Consider the following 13,919-nt stretch of genomic DNA (forward strand, 5'->3'; position numbering starts at 1 on the left):
CAAGTCCCACTTTATCCTCCAATAGAGAGGTGGGGGCGGAGACAGTGAAGTTGGTGAGGTTGAAGCTCGCCTTTGGTTTATGGACAATTGAAAAACTATTTCAAGAACCTCTTCCATTACACGGACTTTGTTTGTATCACAAGGTATTTATCAATTATTAATTAATACGCCTAACTATTTCTAAATGCGTAGATTAGTAGTTTATGAGTTTATGAGTGATACTAGACAGCTCTATTTAAAACTTCCAAGCCGGCATACGTGGCATTGTGTGAGTCTGTACGCGTGAGAAAAATGTCGCACCTCGCTCGGAGTAGAATTTAAATGTATTAACTATATAATCTGAACAATAACAATGCTGCTACAACCACTCACGGGCACGAAGTTCTAATCCCAGTAGGCTGTAAAAGCCATGTTGAGACTATTGCATCAGCCTCCGCCTCCTTTGTTTTCTTTTATTTTCTTATTTTGATAAAAGTGCGAAAACTGAGCAGAGAAAAAAGATTTAGTGGTGGCAAACATAAAGGTAACAACTTAACCTGGATGAAGTGGTATTTCCCCACGTGTTCGGATTTTAACCATCTACCTGGCATCATACATGAACACGTGTCAGTGGTGAGTTAAGGCTCTGCCTGTTATGTGCGCAATCCAGGCTCAAATCGCTAAAATCTAGGTGAAAGCTTTACCCACTGTGGGTGAAGTGGGTAAACAGTGGTGCATTATAGTTAATTGAAGTTAGACTAAATTAAAAGCCCAGTTTTAACTTTTTAACACTCCATAGACCGCGTGTACCATAATAATAAAAAAGAAAACATCATCAAATGTATTTGTAATTTCTACACGTCTTTAAAAAAACTTTAATTATAAAATTCTTATTAAGTTTGTCATAGTTTAATATTTCAGATTTATTCGTTTATTTATTCATATTAACTTTCGTACTGTTGTGTATTTCATGATTTATTGCATTACAAGCGATGGTTTTGTCTCAATTTTACTTTGAAAGTTACACGAACACACAAATGGGAGTGGCTTCACGGCGTCGTGGCGCGAGACAGCGGAAGAACGCAGCTACGTCGTAGTAAACGGCTTAACAACGAAAATGCCGCGTTTATAACATAGTCAGCGGTTTTAGGTCTTACTTTAGTATTTAAGAATTTAATAATAGTGGTTTGAGAAATTTCTAGCATGTTACATTAAAGAAGAAATATAGAAACAGAACAATAACTGAGCTCGATGTTGTTTTAGTAATAATTCAGCAGCGACACGTGGCCGTTTCCTCTAACCAAAAGGAGGGATAAAGGATTATCGTCGCTGCTCTTCGTTACTTGTCGCTTTTTCTACCTCTTCGTTGACTGCACCCGCTGCTTGCCAGGTGAGTTTGGCTTCATGTTAATTGTCCGCTTTCTGTAAGCTCCAGTCAAATGGTCGAGGATGCTCTTAGCCATGATGCCATTGCAGCAGCCCATTTACCGCGCAAAGTCACTAGAAGGGACTATTTTTGGGGTGCTTTAAGTGTTATTGAGAGTAACTGTAAGTGATATGGAGTATATAATTGGCGCTTGTGTCAAGAATGATTTTACACTTGGGTTACCAGGAAAATTCATTCATCGTCTGGCGGCATAGCGGGTAACAGACAGTACAGTGCCCCATGCAACTAAGCCTAGTCCTGCCATTGTTATGGCCTAAATATTAGTAACACCTCAAGTTGTAGCATGTTTCAGTCCAGTGTTCTTTGAGTACAGATCCCAAAATTATAACGAACAACTGCGTAAAAAATGTAAAATAAACCTGGAAATGGTAAAATTAAGGAAGTTGGTTTTTTTTAAAGGGTTTTTACTGATGTGAAAACCGAGAATCCACACAGACACTACCACATAGGCTAGATTCCTTTTTAGGCTTAAACGCCAAGGTGACAATCAAATGCTACCTAGGACTCTCCATCAGTTTGTAGAACTGAGGAAGCATCTTGAGTGAGGTGATGGTGATGAAACATCTTTATGAATCTACAACGATATCTAGTCGCCTTCAACTTAAGCTACTGTGACCTGGATGTCCAAGCACCTGTACAGACAGACTTCTTTGTGGTGTCTGTATGTGAGCAGAACCTTGGGAAAAAGTGTTGATTTGCATTATTAATCTGTTTGAAAAGTTAAAAATCTTTCATTTTGCTCCCTTCAATTTCAGATGGAGAAGCAGCCCTTGCCAGCTGATGATGACAGGACAGAAGCCACAGAAGTTGATGGGCTCACTGGAGAGAGCAGCCCGCAGGAGACGTCTGAGCCAGACGCCCGAGCCGGATGGAACAGTAAAATAGAGTACTTTTTGGCTCAAGTGGGATTCAGCGTTGGACTCGGCAATGTCTGGAGGTTTCCGTATTTGTGTCACCAGAACGGAGGAGGTAATCGTCTGCAACTCTTAACCACAGTAGATCGCTGCCACGCACTGACTTCGTTGAAGGTTCAAGAGATCAAACGTAGTCATTTTAGGGAGAGGATGTGCAGCTTCTACTCTGCTCAGTGAAGCAGGCAAACACATGTGAAGAACGTTCACTGTTAAATGCACTCTTTTTGTTCTTCACTGTCTTTATTAGATTGTGTTTCCGTGTCTTAAACGAACACAAAACACGTTAAAATCACACCACACTACTAAAGTACAGGTCATGTGACGTGTGGCATTTCACATCACTTTGCTCCTATTTGGAGAAGTTCACTTTAAGTTACCAACAATAAGGGAGTAAAGCTGTATCAGAAGTGGGTGGCTGTGTGGCAGAGGATATTGTTTTCAGCTCCTGGTATACGCCTCTCCATGTAGGAACTTTTAAAATATTATTTTGTAATGATATTCTTGCTTTCCCTCAGAAACTAATAAACAAAGTAACTGTCTTTGCATTACTGGACAAGCATGTGATTAGACCAACACCAGAAATGAAACAGTGGAGTTGTGTGTTTGCAGTCTAATCTGTATAAGCCAAATAGATCAAACTGGTGTTGGTAGAGGAAGCACTCAGAGCTGTCGTGCTAGTATAAACATCTGCTTCTTCTTTGCACACGTGGTGTTGCTCTTTTGCTAACTGAGAGTCATTCTCTTCCCAGGAGCCTTTCTCCTGCTGTACATCCTGCTGATGCTGATTGTGGGCATCCCCTTGTTCTTCCTGGAGTTGGCAGCCGGTCAAGCCATCCGACAGGGCAGCATCGGAGTATGGAAATATATCTCACCCAGGCTCTCTGGCATTGGTTACTCCAGCTGTGTGGTAAGATAACAACTGTTGAATAATTAACCCTCCTCGCTTCCTCTTCCTAACGCTATCAGTTTGGGGCTGTGCGATATACAGATGTCTTTTTGTGCAGGAAGTTTTTATGAAGGAAAAAGTACTGTTTATGTATTAAAAGTTGTTTGGATAGAGTGGTATACCAAATTTGTTATTTGTTATCAAATAATTGTATTAGTCTGTCAGGGCCACATTCTCTTCTCCATCTTGAATGTCAGGACAGTTGTAGTTTATGAGAACAGGACTTTCTCTTTCATTCTGTACGGCCTACAGCAATGCGCATACTTTCTTCTTCTCTGGTTTTAACGTATTATCTTGTTTTCAACTGTTCTCAGGTTTGTTTCTTTGTGGCTCTCTACTACAATGTGATCCTTGCATGGAGTCTTTTCTATCTCGGGAACTCATTCCAGCACCCATTACCTTGGGAGAAGTGCCCAGAACAGGGGAATGTAACAGGTAAACGCGGCGCATTAAGGTTCAAAACTCACAAAGTTGTGAGCATGAGTGGTGTCTAATGTAAGCGTTGTAATTTGATGTGTACTTTTCCTTTTCTCACCAGTAAAGGAATGTATCAAGAGTTCTCCCACGTCGTATTTCTGGTACCGCAAAGCTCTGGATATCACAGATTCAATCGATGAGACGGGCTCTTTCAACACTTACATCGTCTGCTGTCTGCTGGCAGCCTGGACCATCGTGTGTCTGGGGATGTTCAAGGGTATCAAGACGTCTGTAAAGGTACCTGTCCGTTCTTATTGTGTCCATTTGTTATAGCGAAGCACCTTTATTATATCTTTATTATATATATAAGTCTCTTCTTCAAATGTCTCAGTGTTAAATGACTGATGAGTGTGTTTATCCACAATGTAATATACACACTGGTGTTGTGTGAATCACATTTAAAGGAAAAACTGGTGACTCCATTAGAAATAATGCTGGAACAGGTTTGTTTGGTAGCTTTAAAGAAAATAACTGTTTTGGAAATGAAATATTTATTCTAGTGTTTACTCAGGAATCAGCTGATTAGAAAATAACAAATATAACAAAAATAACAAAAGACAAGTCCTTCATTTGTCTTGCTGAGTAACAGTGACATGCAGCGCTGCGTGCTGTTTACGTCTCTCAGTTGGGTTAAATCCCTGTCATGTGTTGGATTTCAGGGTTACTGTGAGTGCCTGAATCTGTGGAATGCGTGGCTTACGTGTTGGCTGACCTCAAATGGCAAAAACTATATCACATATTTTAATATTTTTGTAAATTTTAATTCATGGTTCATACCGTGGTGTTTGTTTCCCTTAATGCATTAAACAGTCTTTTCTCTTTGGTGCTGTACACCACAATGGGGGACAAACATAAAAAAAAAAAGGATTATGTGGTTCAAGTCCAAGAATTTTGTCTTGCCTACAGTAAACACATGATGGGGATGATATATTTTGCTGTATACTGTGTTTTGATGCTAACGTCACTCGCTCACTCACTGAGCTCATATCAGATGATTCCTGCTGTTTCAATCACAAGAGCCATATGTTTTTGGTGTGATAAGCACAGGCAGGCAGCGAGGGAGGCCCAGTTAAAACTTGTGGTCTTAATAGGACAAATTTGTTGGCACATTCTCACACCATTGTCCTCTTTCTTTACTGCATTGGTATTTAAAATTCTGTTTTGCTTTTTTGTAGAGATGGCACAATACCACTTTTTTATGTCCGATACCGATATCATAAATTTGGATATCTGCCGATACCGATATGAATCCGATATAGTGTTTTTTAATCAACAAAACTGTTTTTTTAAATATCTTGCTGCATTTTGTATAAGTTCATACTCAAGTTTAAAACAACAACTACACTAAAGCTATTCTGTTATACCTGTATACAAAAAAAATATTTCATAGTTCAGCAATACTGATCAATCTAATAAACTTAAACCTACACCATCCTCCCTATTCTGGTATTTTAAAGAGTACTTAGCATAAATATTAAGCAACCTAACTAATAGGGTTCCAACTCCCAGCAACAACAAAAATAAATAAATAAAAAATAGGGAACCACCCCTCACGCTCCACCTCATGATGCTTAATCGACGTAATCAACCTTAATTTGATGCAGTGTGAAAAAAAATGCACAGAAATCAATAATTTTTCAAGAAATATTAAATAGATTTGACATCTTTCTTCAACAAAACTGCAGACTGCACAGATGGTATCTTCCCAAAGTAAAAAGTACTATAGCTTACTAGGGTATATATATTAGACTTAATAGTCACTATATACAGTAATTGACTTCTATTCATTTTGCATCAAATTAAAACTTTGGGTGTCAGATAATTATTTATTAAAAGCTAGACATTTTAAATGAGAATAAGAAAGAAAAGTATGTCTTTGTGCCCCCTTTTCCCTGTTAATGCCCTATCGGCCCCCCTGGCTAAACTTTGCTAGATCCGCCCCTGCACAGTTACCAGCGTCAGCTACGTAGAAAAAGATCCTGGTGTAGAAAGTAATAATAAATACATTCTAACAACAGCTGATCAAGCTTAAACGTGCTGCTGTTGTTCAGCCGCTGGTTTCCTCTTTCTGGTGCAAAGTGGGCCAAAAACAAACCAGAGAGACGGACTCGCGACAGAAAAGCCGATCAGCTGATCATTAAGCAGTTTCATGATTGAAGTAGCAGCAAGAAGAGGCAGTCGCTTGTTAAGCTTAACGCAGGAATGCTTTACAAACATTCAGGGATGGACTTACACACTTGCTTTACTTCTCTCGGGATAACCTTGTCGGAGATGAAATGCCGGGTTGCTAGCGAAGCTCCAAATGCTATCCAGACCACCGACAGGTCCCGCATGCCACAGCCGCTCTATCACGTGATGCCTACTGCTCCGACGTGCTAACGTTCTGAGGCGAGTTCAAGTTTTGTGAGGTGCTTTCGTGATATTTAATGGATCGGATTACATTTTTAATTTTTCTCCGATATCCGATCCAGTAATTTAGGTCAGTATCGGACCGATACCGATACGTAATATCGGATCGGTCCATCTCTACTTTTTTGTTCATTTTAAAATATTGTATTCATTTATTTTAATCATTCAACGGCTATAACAAAAGAAATTGCTATATAAATGGGATAAATAAAGCTCAAGCTCCACACTGCTCTAAACGCTCAGTCTCAGACAGTTTTTTTCCTTCTCCTGGCATGTATGACATCAAATAAAGCCAGCAGTTAAAACCTTCTGTTTGCCAGGGGCAGCCAATCAGGAGACAGGTCACTTAAAGGGGCAGTAGCTAAAATGGCTTGTTTCAGTCACAGGATGAACTAAGGGGCTGAGCCCCAGTGCATGATGAATAGGGGTTATTTTGAACTGTAAGCATAATAAGTCTGTTTTAATTTCATATGCAGTTGTAATGATGCAGTAAACAAAGTTTACACGTCTGTAAATAGCTTTTAATATTTAAAACCATGCTGACCTCTATATTTAACATTATGTGTTTATTATGATGTGTTTTGCACACAGGTAATTATTCTTTCTGCTTCCCTAGGTGATGTATTTCTCTTCCATCTTCCCATACGTGGTGCTGTTCTGCTTTCTCATCCGAGGGCTCCTGCTGGATGGAGCATTTGAAGGAATCGGCTTCATGTTCTACCCCAAGGTATCGGCAGATAAAACGTCTGGTTCAGTGTAGAGAAGAGAAAGAGATATAAATAGTTCTTTGACACAGCTTTTGTTTCTGCAATGCAGTTGGAAATCTGGGCAGATGTGCAGGTGTGGCGGCAGGCAGCTACGCAGGTTTTCTTTGCGCTGGGCCTTGGCTTTGGGTCCATTATCGCCTACTCTTCCTACAACCCCAGGAACAACAACTGCCACCGTGATGCCTTCACCGTCTCCTTCATAAACTTCCTCACATCTGTGCTGGCTACTCTGGTGGTCTTTGCTGTCCTTGGTTTCCGAGCTAAAAACAAGGTCATGGAGTGTGTAGCCAGGTATGTTTAATTATAAGACTAAAATGTGTGTTTTGCATGTACCGTGTCATGAACACTGTTGATGTAGCTGAGGGAAATTGTGTTTGGATTTTCAAAATCAGAAATGTAATATTTTTCTGTATCCTGTTGTCTTTTTTATAGCAACTTGAATGACCTGTCAAAACACTTTCACGACGGTCTTGTGCCCAATAACGTGATGCCACCGTTTAACTACTCTGATCCCAAATCTGTGGCTCTGAAGGACTACAGTAACTGGTTTGAACAGTATGCATCTATGGTGCCTGGCAATTTAACAGACTGTGACCTGGAAAAAGAAATGCAGAAGGTAAACATTACGCTTCTTAGACTAGTTTCAGTTTGCTTACGTAGATGATGTTATAATTGGCTTGCAAATCATGATGACTAAAGCTGTGTTTATGTTCAGGGTGTGGAGGGAACAGGTCTAGCTTTCATCGCCTTCACAGAGGCCATGACCCTCCTACCTGGCAGCCCTTTCTGGTCCGCCCTCTTCTTTCTCATGCTACTCAATCTTGGACTCAGCACTATGTTTGGCACTATGGAGGGCATCCTCGCCCCCCTGAGTGAACGCTTCAAATGTCTGGCGAGGAACAAAACCAAGCTTACAAGTAAGAACCAGTTTTACCTCTTCTATTGTTTGAAAATTCATGCACGACTCAAGGCAATCGAAAAGATTGGTCGTTGACAGCTGTTAAACTGCACATCTGTCAATACTATAAAGCTCCGTAGCCACTGTACGCAATTGAGACTGAAGAGACTATCCAATGAGAAGGAAGAACGACTGTCATATAACTTGGTATTAAATACATTAGATGGTTACCCAGGCAACCAGAGCCTGAAATGCCAGAAAGTGACCAGCCTTCACTTCAAAGTGACAAGTGAGGCGTTTCCAGTGTGTGCATAGCTTCAGACTTTGAATCTGAAACTGATGTCTTTTAATAACATTTTGACGTCATCCACTGAGTTCTGTTATAAAGGCTCTATGCTGACATTAAAGAAGATGTTTTTTTCTTTATAACAACATGTGTGTCTTGTTGCAGTTGCCAGCTGCATCATTGGCTTTCTGCTTGGCCTGCTCTTCACTCAGCGCTGTGGGAACTACTTTATGATGATGTTCGATGATTACTCTGCGACGCTGCCACTCATCATCGTGGTGGTTTTTGAGACTTTCAGTGTGTCTTGGTTGTATGGAGCTGATAGGTGAGGTTTCTGATTGTGGTTAAGTGAGGTGTGTTTTTAACCATAAATCTCACTAAAGTCTTGTGTACTTTTTTTCCCTTCTCACTAAAGATTCCTTAATGACATTGAAGGAATGCTGGGCTGGCGTCCCAGTGTTGTTTACAAATACCTGTGGAAATACATTTGCCTGTTTGCTATGCTTGGGCTGCTCGGAGCCACCACTATCCGCATGTTCCTGTCTCGCCCCACGTATATGTCATGGAACCAGGAAAAGGTATCAAGTTATTTATTAACTTTATAAAAGTCTTGAACTACACTTCATTTCCTTATGAGAAAGAAGTGCAAGAATTTATTGAAGCATCTGCAAACATACATGCAAACGCAGTATATAAGGCAAAGACAATGTTTACAATTCTAACAGGCTTGAAAGCAGATATTTAATATGTCCACTTTCATCACAGCTAAGTTAGGAAAGCTTTTTGTGCAATGTCTTTAAGTAGTCTTCAGGAATAGTTCTTCAGACTTCTTGAAGACTACTCCAAGCTCTTCTTTTGATGTTGCCTTCCTTTTGTTCTGTTCTCTGTCAAGATGATCCCACACTCTGCTATAAGAATGTGGAGGTCTGTTCTTTAGGGAATCCATGACTGACAGTGCTGCACTGTGTGTTTTTGTTTGGAATCCCTGTCATGCTGAAAATGTAAACCCTTCATAAGACTTGTTGAAATTGATTTTTTTAGCATTAGACGAGAACTGGACTTGGCTCAGCCTTTTCTCCCCGTTTCTCCTCCTTAAGACACATTTTCACTGAGACAATTTCTGATGAAACTTTGGAAAACACTAGATGGATTAGCTGAAAGGCCAGGCTCAGTTCCTGAATCAGATATTTCCCCCCCCCCATTTGATCAGGACATTACTTTCAGATATTGCTCATCTGCTGTTGATAGTTTTTTTAGGCCTGTCGTTTCTTCTTTTGTCCGCCACTTGTCCGATTTCTTCATTTTTTAAAGAGCACACCGAGCTGAGAGTTATTAGCTCGTTGGGAATCATATTGTTGTCTTTTTTAAGCCTGTCGAACTGTTATGTTTGGCATTTTTCAAAGGATTAGATAAAGAAATGCAAAAAATGGTGTGTTTGCCACTGGTTGCTAGTAACAGAGTGCCTAGAATTTAAATTTGTTCTTTGCTAAATTGTCTCTTATGTGTCGACACAACACAGTGGAGTGACTTTTTTATGCTTGAACAGTTCATGGTCAGTGTTAAACGGCCAAAAAAGGACTTTTAGAAAGCCTGGAGAACTATTGCTCAAGACCACTTTAAAAAAGTATAAGAACGTGTGGCTCGTTGGAAGCAAAACATAAAGAAATGAGGGGTGGCTCCAGTCTACTGCAGATTAGTTTAGAAAGATATGCACTTTGTGATTGCAGGAAAGAAAACATCAGTTTGAGAAGAGATTTTTGGAGTTTATTTTTAATATCCTGAAGCTCAGTTTATTACTATCTTTCACAATACACTAAAGCTCTTAACTGTTTAACTTCCTGAATGATTCATTTGATTTGATTTTTCAGGCTTCTGAGGAGCATTTGGAATATCCTGACTGGGCTCTGGCTGTTTTGGCTTTATTAATAATATTTGCCACACTGCCCGTGCCAGTGGGCTTCATCCACGCGTTTCTACAGAAGAGAAACACACAAAGTAGGGATGCAGAGAATGGTCACTACAGGATGGTTAACACTGAGGAAACTGCTATGACTGACCTTTCAGCACTGGAACATAGGAATGGGGACGCTGCTCCGGTTTCCTAAACCCTCAACAAATGGGCTGTATTTAAGGAGAAGGAACTTATCAGTGATATATAAGCTGATGCATTATAAAGGGACAGTCATTTTGTTACTGAGCCTTGCAGTTACCTCACTTGTTCAAAATCAGAAACACATCTACATAATGCCAGCTGTTAAACTGCATATCCGTCATGGCCTCTGTGAAGGCGGTGAACTACATTAAAAGAGGAAGTTAAGCAAGAAAGATGAGCCACAGTGAGCTGCACAGCTTCTCTGCTGTTGCTCACAGAATGATGGAAGAAGCTTGATTGTAATCCAAGGTCTTCACTAAAAGGACATGAGTTCCCAGGAGTCTGACCTGTAGTATTAAACTACGTTTTCTGTTACTGCCACTAATTACAGATGCTGCCAAATTAGTCAGAAATATTCCAAACGGCCATTTTAATATTTTCCTTTCTTTTTAAACTTTTAAAGTCAAACTAGATCTAGATGCTAAAGATGCTCCAGCAGCTTTTAAAAAGTTTGTAGTATGGAACAGATAATTTATTGATTTGTGAAAACTATTGGGTAAAATTTCCATTAAGTTATTTTTTACCAAAGTTAGTGTCCAAAGAAGCAAAAATATGCTTTTAATATAAGCCGTAAATATTCTATGATCCCAAAGCCAGTGTTGGAAACCAGGGTTTGGACCATCAGAGCCTCTGCTCCTGACCACTGCCCAGTCCACAATGTATGGAACCCCACAGTACCTCCTGCTGGCCCCCTCACTGAGGACAATTTTGCTGTGGCGGAACGTACGAGGGGCTATATTCCTAATGGGTGTTCAACTCTACCGTGGCTAACAAAGGGAGTGAGACAAAGGAGGCCCTGGGTCAGATCTATGAGACAGAGGAAGTGTCTGGGGAGACGGACAGAGGTCTGACCATCTCTGCTATGCAGCAGCCCTGAAACGCAGATCCAGAAACGGCAGAGGATGATAAAGATCATGTTATAGTTGTTTTGTTAACGTTGTTACATAGTTAACATTCATTTACATCGTCCTTTCACTCTCGTAGTTTCTCTTCTTTCTGTTGGTCATTCATTATGATAACCTGAGAATTGTCATTGATCATGAGCCGGCTGAGCTACCGCGTCATTAACCTGTCACTGCTGTCTCTGTTGAAGTCAGACTTGTAGCGACTGCTAAGTATTTTCACTGTATGTTTATATTTTTCCTGAGCAACTTGGATTAATACCTACAGTACAACACTGTGCAGGTTTACTATCACGTTTACTCCAGAAATGAGTCGCTTTAGCTACGTATGCTGCTGTTCAGCACAGCATGTTTACAGTCAAAAAAACAACCGAGACCAGACTCTGTGTTTGAACTCGATAAGACATTTTACACTACGTAAGCAGGTGTAGCTGCCCAGGTTATAATAAACATGCAGGCTAGCATTATTTGTTCAAGGACACAGTTGATAAGTGTGTGGTGAGGTTTTTATGTCCTCTGTTTTTTAAACTCTTCGGTAACAAAGTCAGTGCAAAACAAAATCTGCACATCTGTGTATTTAGAGTACAAAGACTGACTGAAGCTGTTGTCAAGTGACATCATGCTAATGCAACAAAAAGATAAAAAGATATTTATATGATGTGTATGTATGTAAATGGTACATGTAAAATAGTTTTTATTGCTAAACATTTGAGTAGTTTTTTTGTAGTTGTAAATGGAAAATTGCCTAAAGGACCTTTTGTGTATGTTTTTTGTAAAGATTAATATATTTTTTAGACTTCATTGCTCTGTGATATCGTCTCACAGCTGCAGTGTGTTTTCTGGTGTAGTTTTTCCGTTTTATCAGGATATAGTTGAATGAATTGACTTGATGGATCATTATGCTGTTTAATCCCGGGGGCCTTTAGCTCTAATAGGGCAGAATGAACAAACCGTTAAAAGCATCCTAGCATTCTTGTAACTTTAAAAACATTTCTTTTGACATTGCAGTAGTGTTCAAAATGTATGTAAGATACTATTGTTGTATTATTTGTTGCTGTTCTTTTCTTAATAAACTTTAGCATCTCATTCGTGTTTTAAAGTTCATAAAGTTTTGATAGATAATGGAAAAAGTGTAGATTTCTGCTGTCCCGTTCTTTACTAAAACATGCTCTTTCCACTACCTGCTGGGTGTTGCTGCCCATCAGCACAGTTATTTTTCTGGGAAAGTTGAAGCATATCGAGACCCGCCGAGAGGTAAATGTCTGTGCAGCTACAACAAAAATGATACAACGACAATATGAACATTTGTTTTTCTTACAGCCTTTCTTTCTGTTACAGCTGGAAAGAGTAGAAGCTGTTTCTGACTCTTTCCAGCTGTAACAGAAAGAAAGAACATAATACTTTTCATTTTCTATAAATCCCCAGCAGCTCATTTACAGGAGTGCAGGTGAAATGAAACATGAGGGGGTGGGTCTATTGTAGCTTTTGCTTTCAAATCCGTGTTTTAATTGTCAGATAAAGAGAACAGTCAGTGCTTTTCTTTGTTTTGTTTCTCTTTCTTATCTCTCAGTCCTTAAATAGGGCCTGGGTCCTTACCCCGGGTCAACACACCTGAATCAAATGATTAGTTCATTACCAGGCCTCTGGAGAACGTCAAGACTTGTTGAAGAGGTAATTCAGCTGCGTTGGATCAAGGACACATCTAAAACCTGCTCGACACCGACCCATGAGGCCTGGAGTCCCCCACCCCTGGCTTAGATGATTAACTGTCAGAATATTAAGCTGAAAGGGCTGTACGTCTGCTCGCTCCTAATATTCAGAGTGTAACTACACATTTAATACATTTAAATCCTGAAAAAGAAGTGCAATTTTCCCACATGATAAATACATGCTGCTGTAGTAAGTGAAAAAAGTCTGTCAGCATGCATCTTTAAACATTCATTGTAAGAAATAAATATAAAATGACAGGAAAATTTCTGTCAATTCATTGCCAAATTTGTCAGAAATTTTTATTATAGATAGTGAAAAAATGGGAAACTTTCTATCATTTTATTGTTCATCTACATCTTATTCGTCTTGGTGTCGTATGAATGACAAGGGGGGAGGTCTTAAACACAAAAATTGACCTTTTTAAAATCAGTCCAGTGGGTCTGAGTGTTTGTCTTATGTTTGACACCTCTGCCATAAGTGCATTTACTAAAGGTAAGGTAAGGTAAAGGTTAAAGGTCAAGTTTTCTGAAAAATCTTGGGAACACAAGTTAATGAGTTTAAACAGATCTTTGACAAAAACAGGCAATGAAGTTCAGACACTGTGTGGTGATGTGTGCTGTCCTGACAATACATGTAAGAACAGACTGTGATTAAGATTAAGAGCATTCATACCTTAAGACTTAGTGAATTATGTTTGCCTGTGGTGACACAGGTAATTCAGAGGCGACCTGGCAGGCATGTGCTCTACAACTTCATGAAGACTTGCGCCCCCTGTCAGGAGGCTGAGGTGTAGCACCTGAGGCTACCAGTAGTTTTATTTCATTTCAACTTTTTCTATTGTAGCTCAGTTCAGATTCTGTTTCCAGAGTACATTTTCTTGTTAATATAAATATTATTATTTTAAGTTCACAAAATAATTTCGTTTAGCTATATTTTTCCAAAAGCCTAGTTTTCATTTTTATTTTAGTTGACTACAGTGTTTAGTTTTTAGTTTAGCTTTAGTTTTTTATAATAACTTTGTTAATCATTGCA

General features: G+C 39.5%; 1 protein-coding gene across 3 annotated transcripts; it reads left to right on the forward strand.

Moving 5' to 3' along the window:
- The first annotated feature begins 34 nt into the window (after nt 1–34).
- On the forward strand, nt 35–12,282 carry LOC146568236 (sodium-dependent neutral amino acid transporter B(0)AT2-like). 3 transcript variants are annotated; one of them, XM_085284161.1, is made up of 13 exons: nt 35–143; nt 1,243–1,369; nt 2,182–2,395; nt 3,090–3,247; nt 3,601–3,721; nt 3,825–4,000; nt 6,789–6,899; nt 6,989–7,230; nt 7,372–7,555; nt 7,655–7,856; nt 8,289–8,448; nt 8,539–8,701; nt 9,992–12,282. In XM_085284161.1, exons 3-13 carry the CDS (start codon nt 2,182–2,184, stop codon nt 10,226–10,228), a joined length of 1,968 nt encoding a protein of 655 aa, XP_085140287.1. In that variant the 5' UTR covers nt 35–143; nt 1,243–1,369; the 3' UTR covers nt 10,229–12,282. The 3 variants fall into 3 exon arrangements, with proteins under 3 accessions (XP_085140287.1, XP_085140288.1, XP_085140286.1); XM_085284162.1 differs by lacking the exon at nt 1,243–1,369 and having other exon boundaries at nt 49–143; XM_085284160.1 differs by lacking the exon at nt 35–143 and having other exon boundaries at nt 880–1,369.
- Nucleotides 12,283–13,919: the final 1,637 nt, after the last annotated feature.

Source organism: Mchenga conophoros, linkage group LG8, assembly GCF_057382185.1.
Source record: "Mchenga conophoros isolate Kocher_MC1m ecotype Shallow Benthic linkage group LG8, M_conophoros_male_GT1.1, whole genome shotgun sequence".
NCBI lineage: Eukaryota > Metazoa > Chordata > Actinopteri > Cichliformes > Cichlidae > Mchenga > Mchenga conophoros.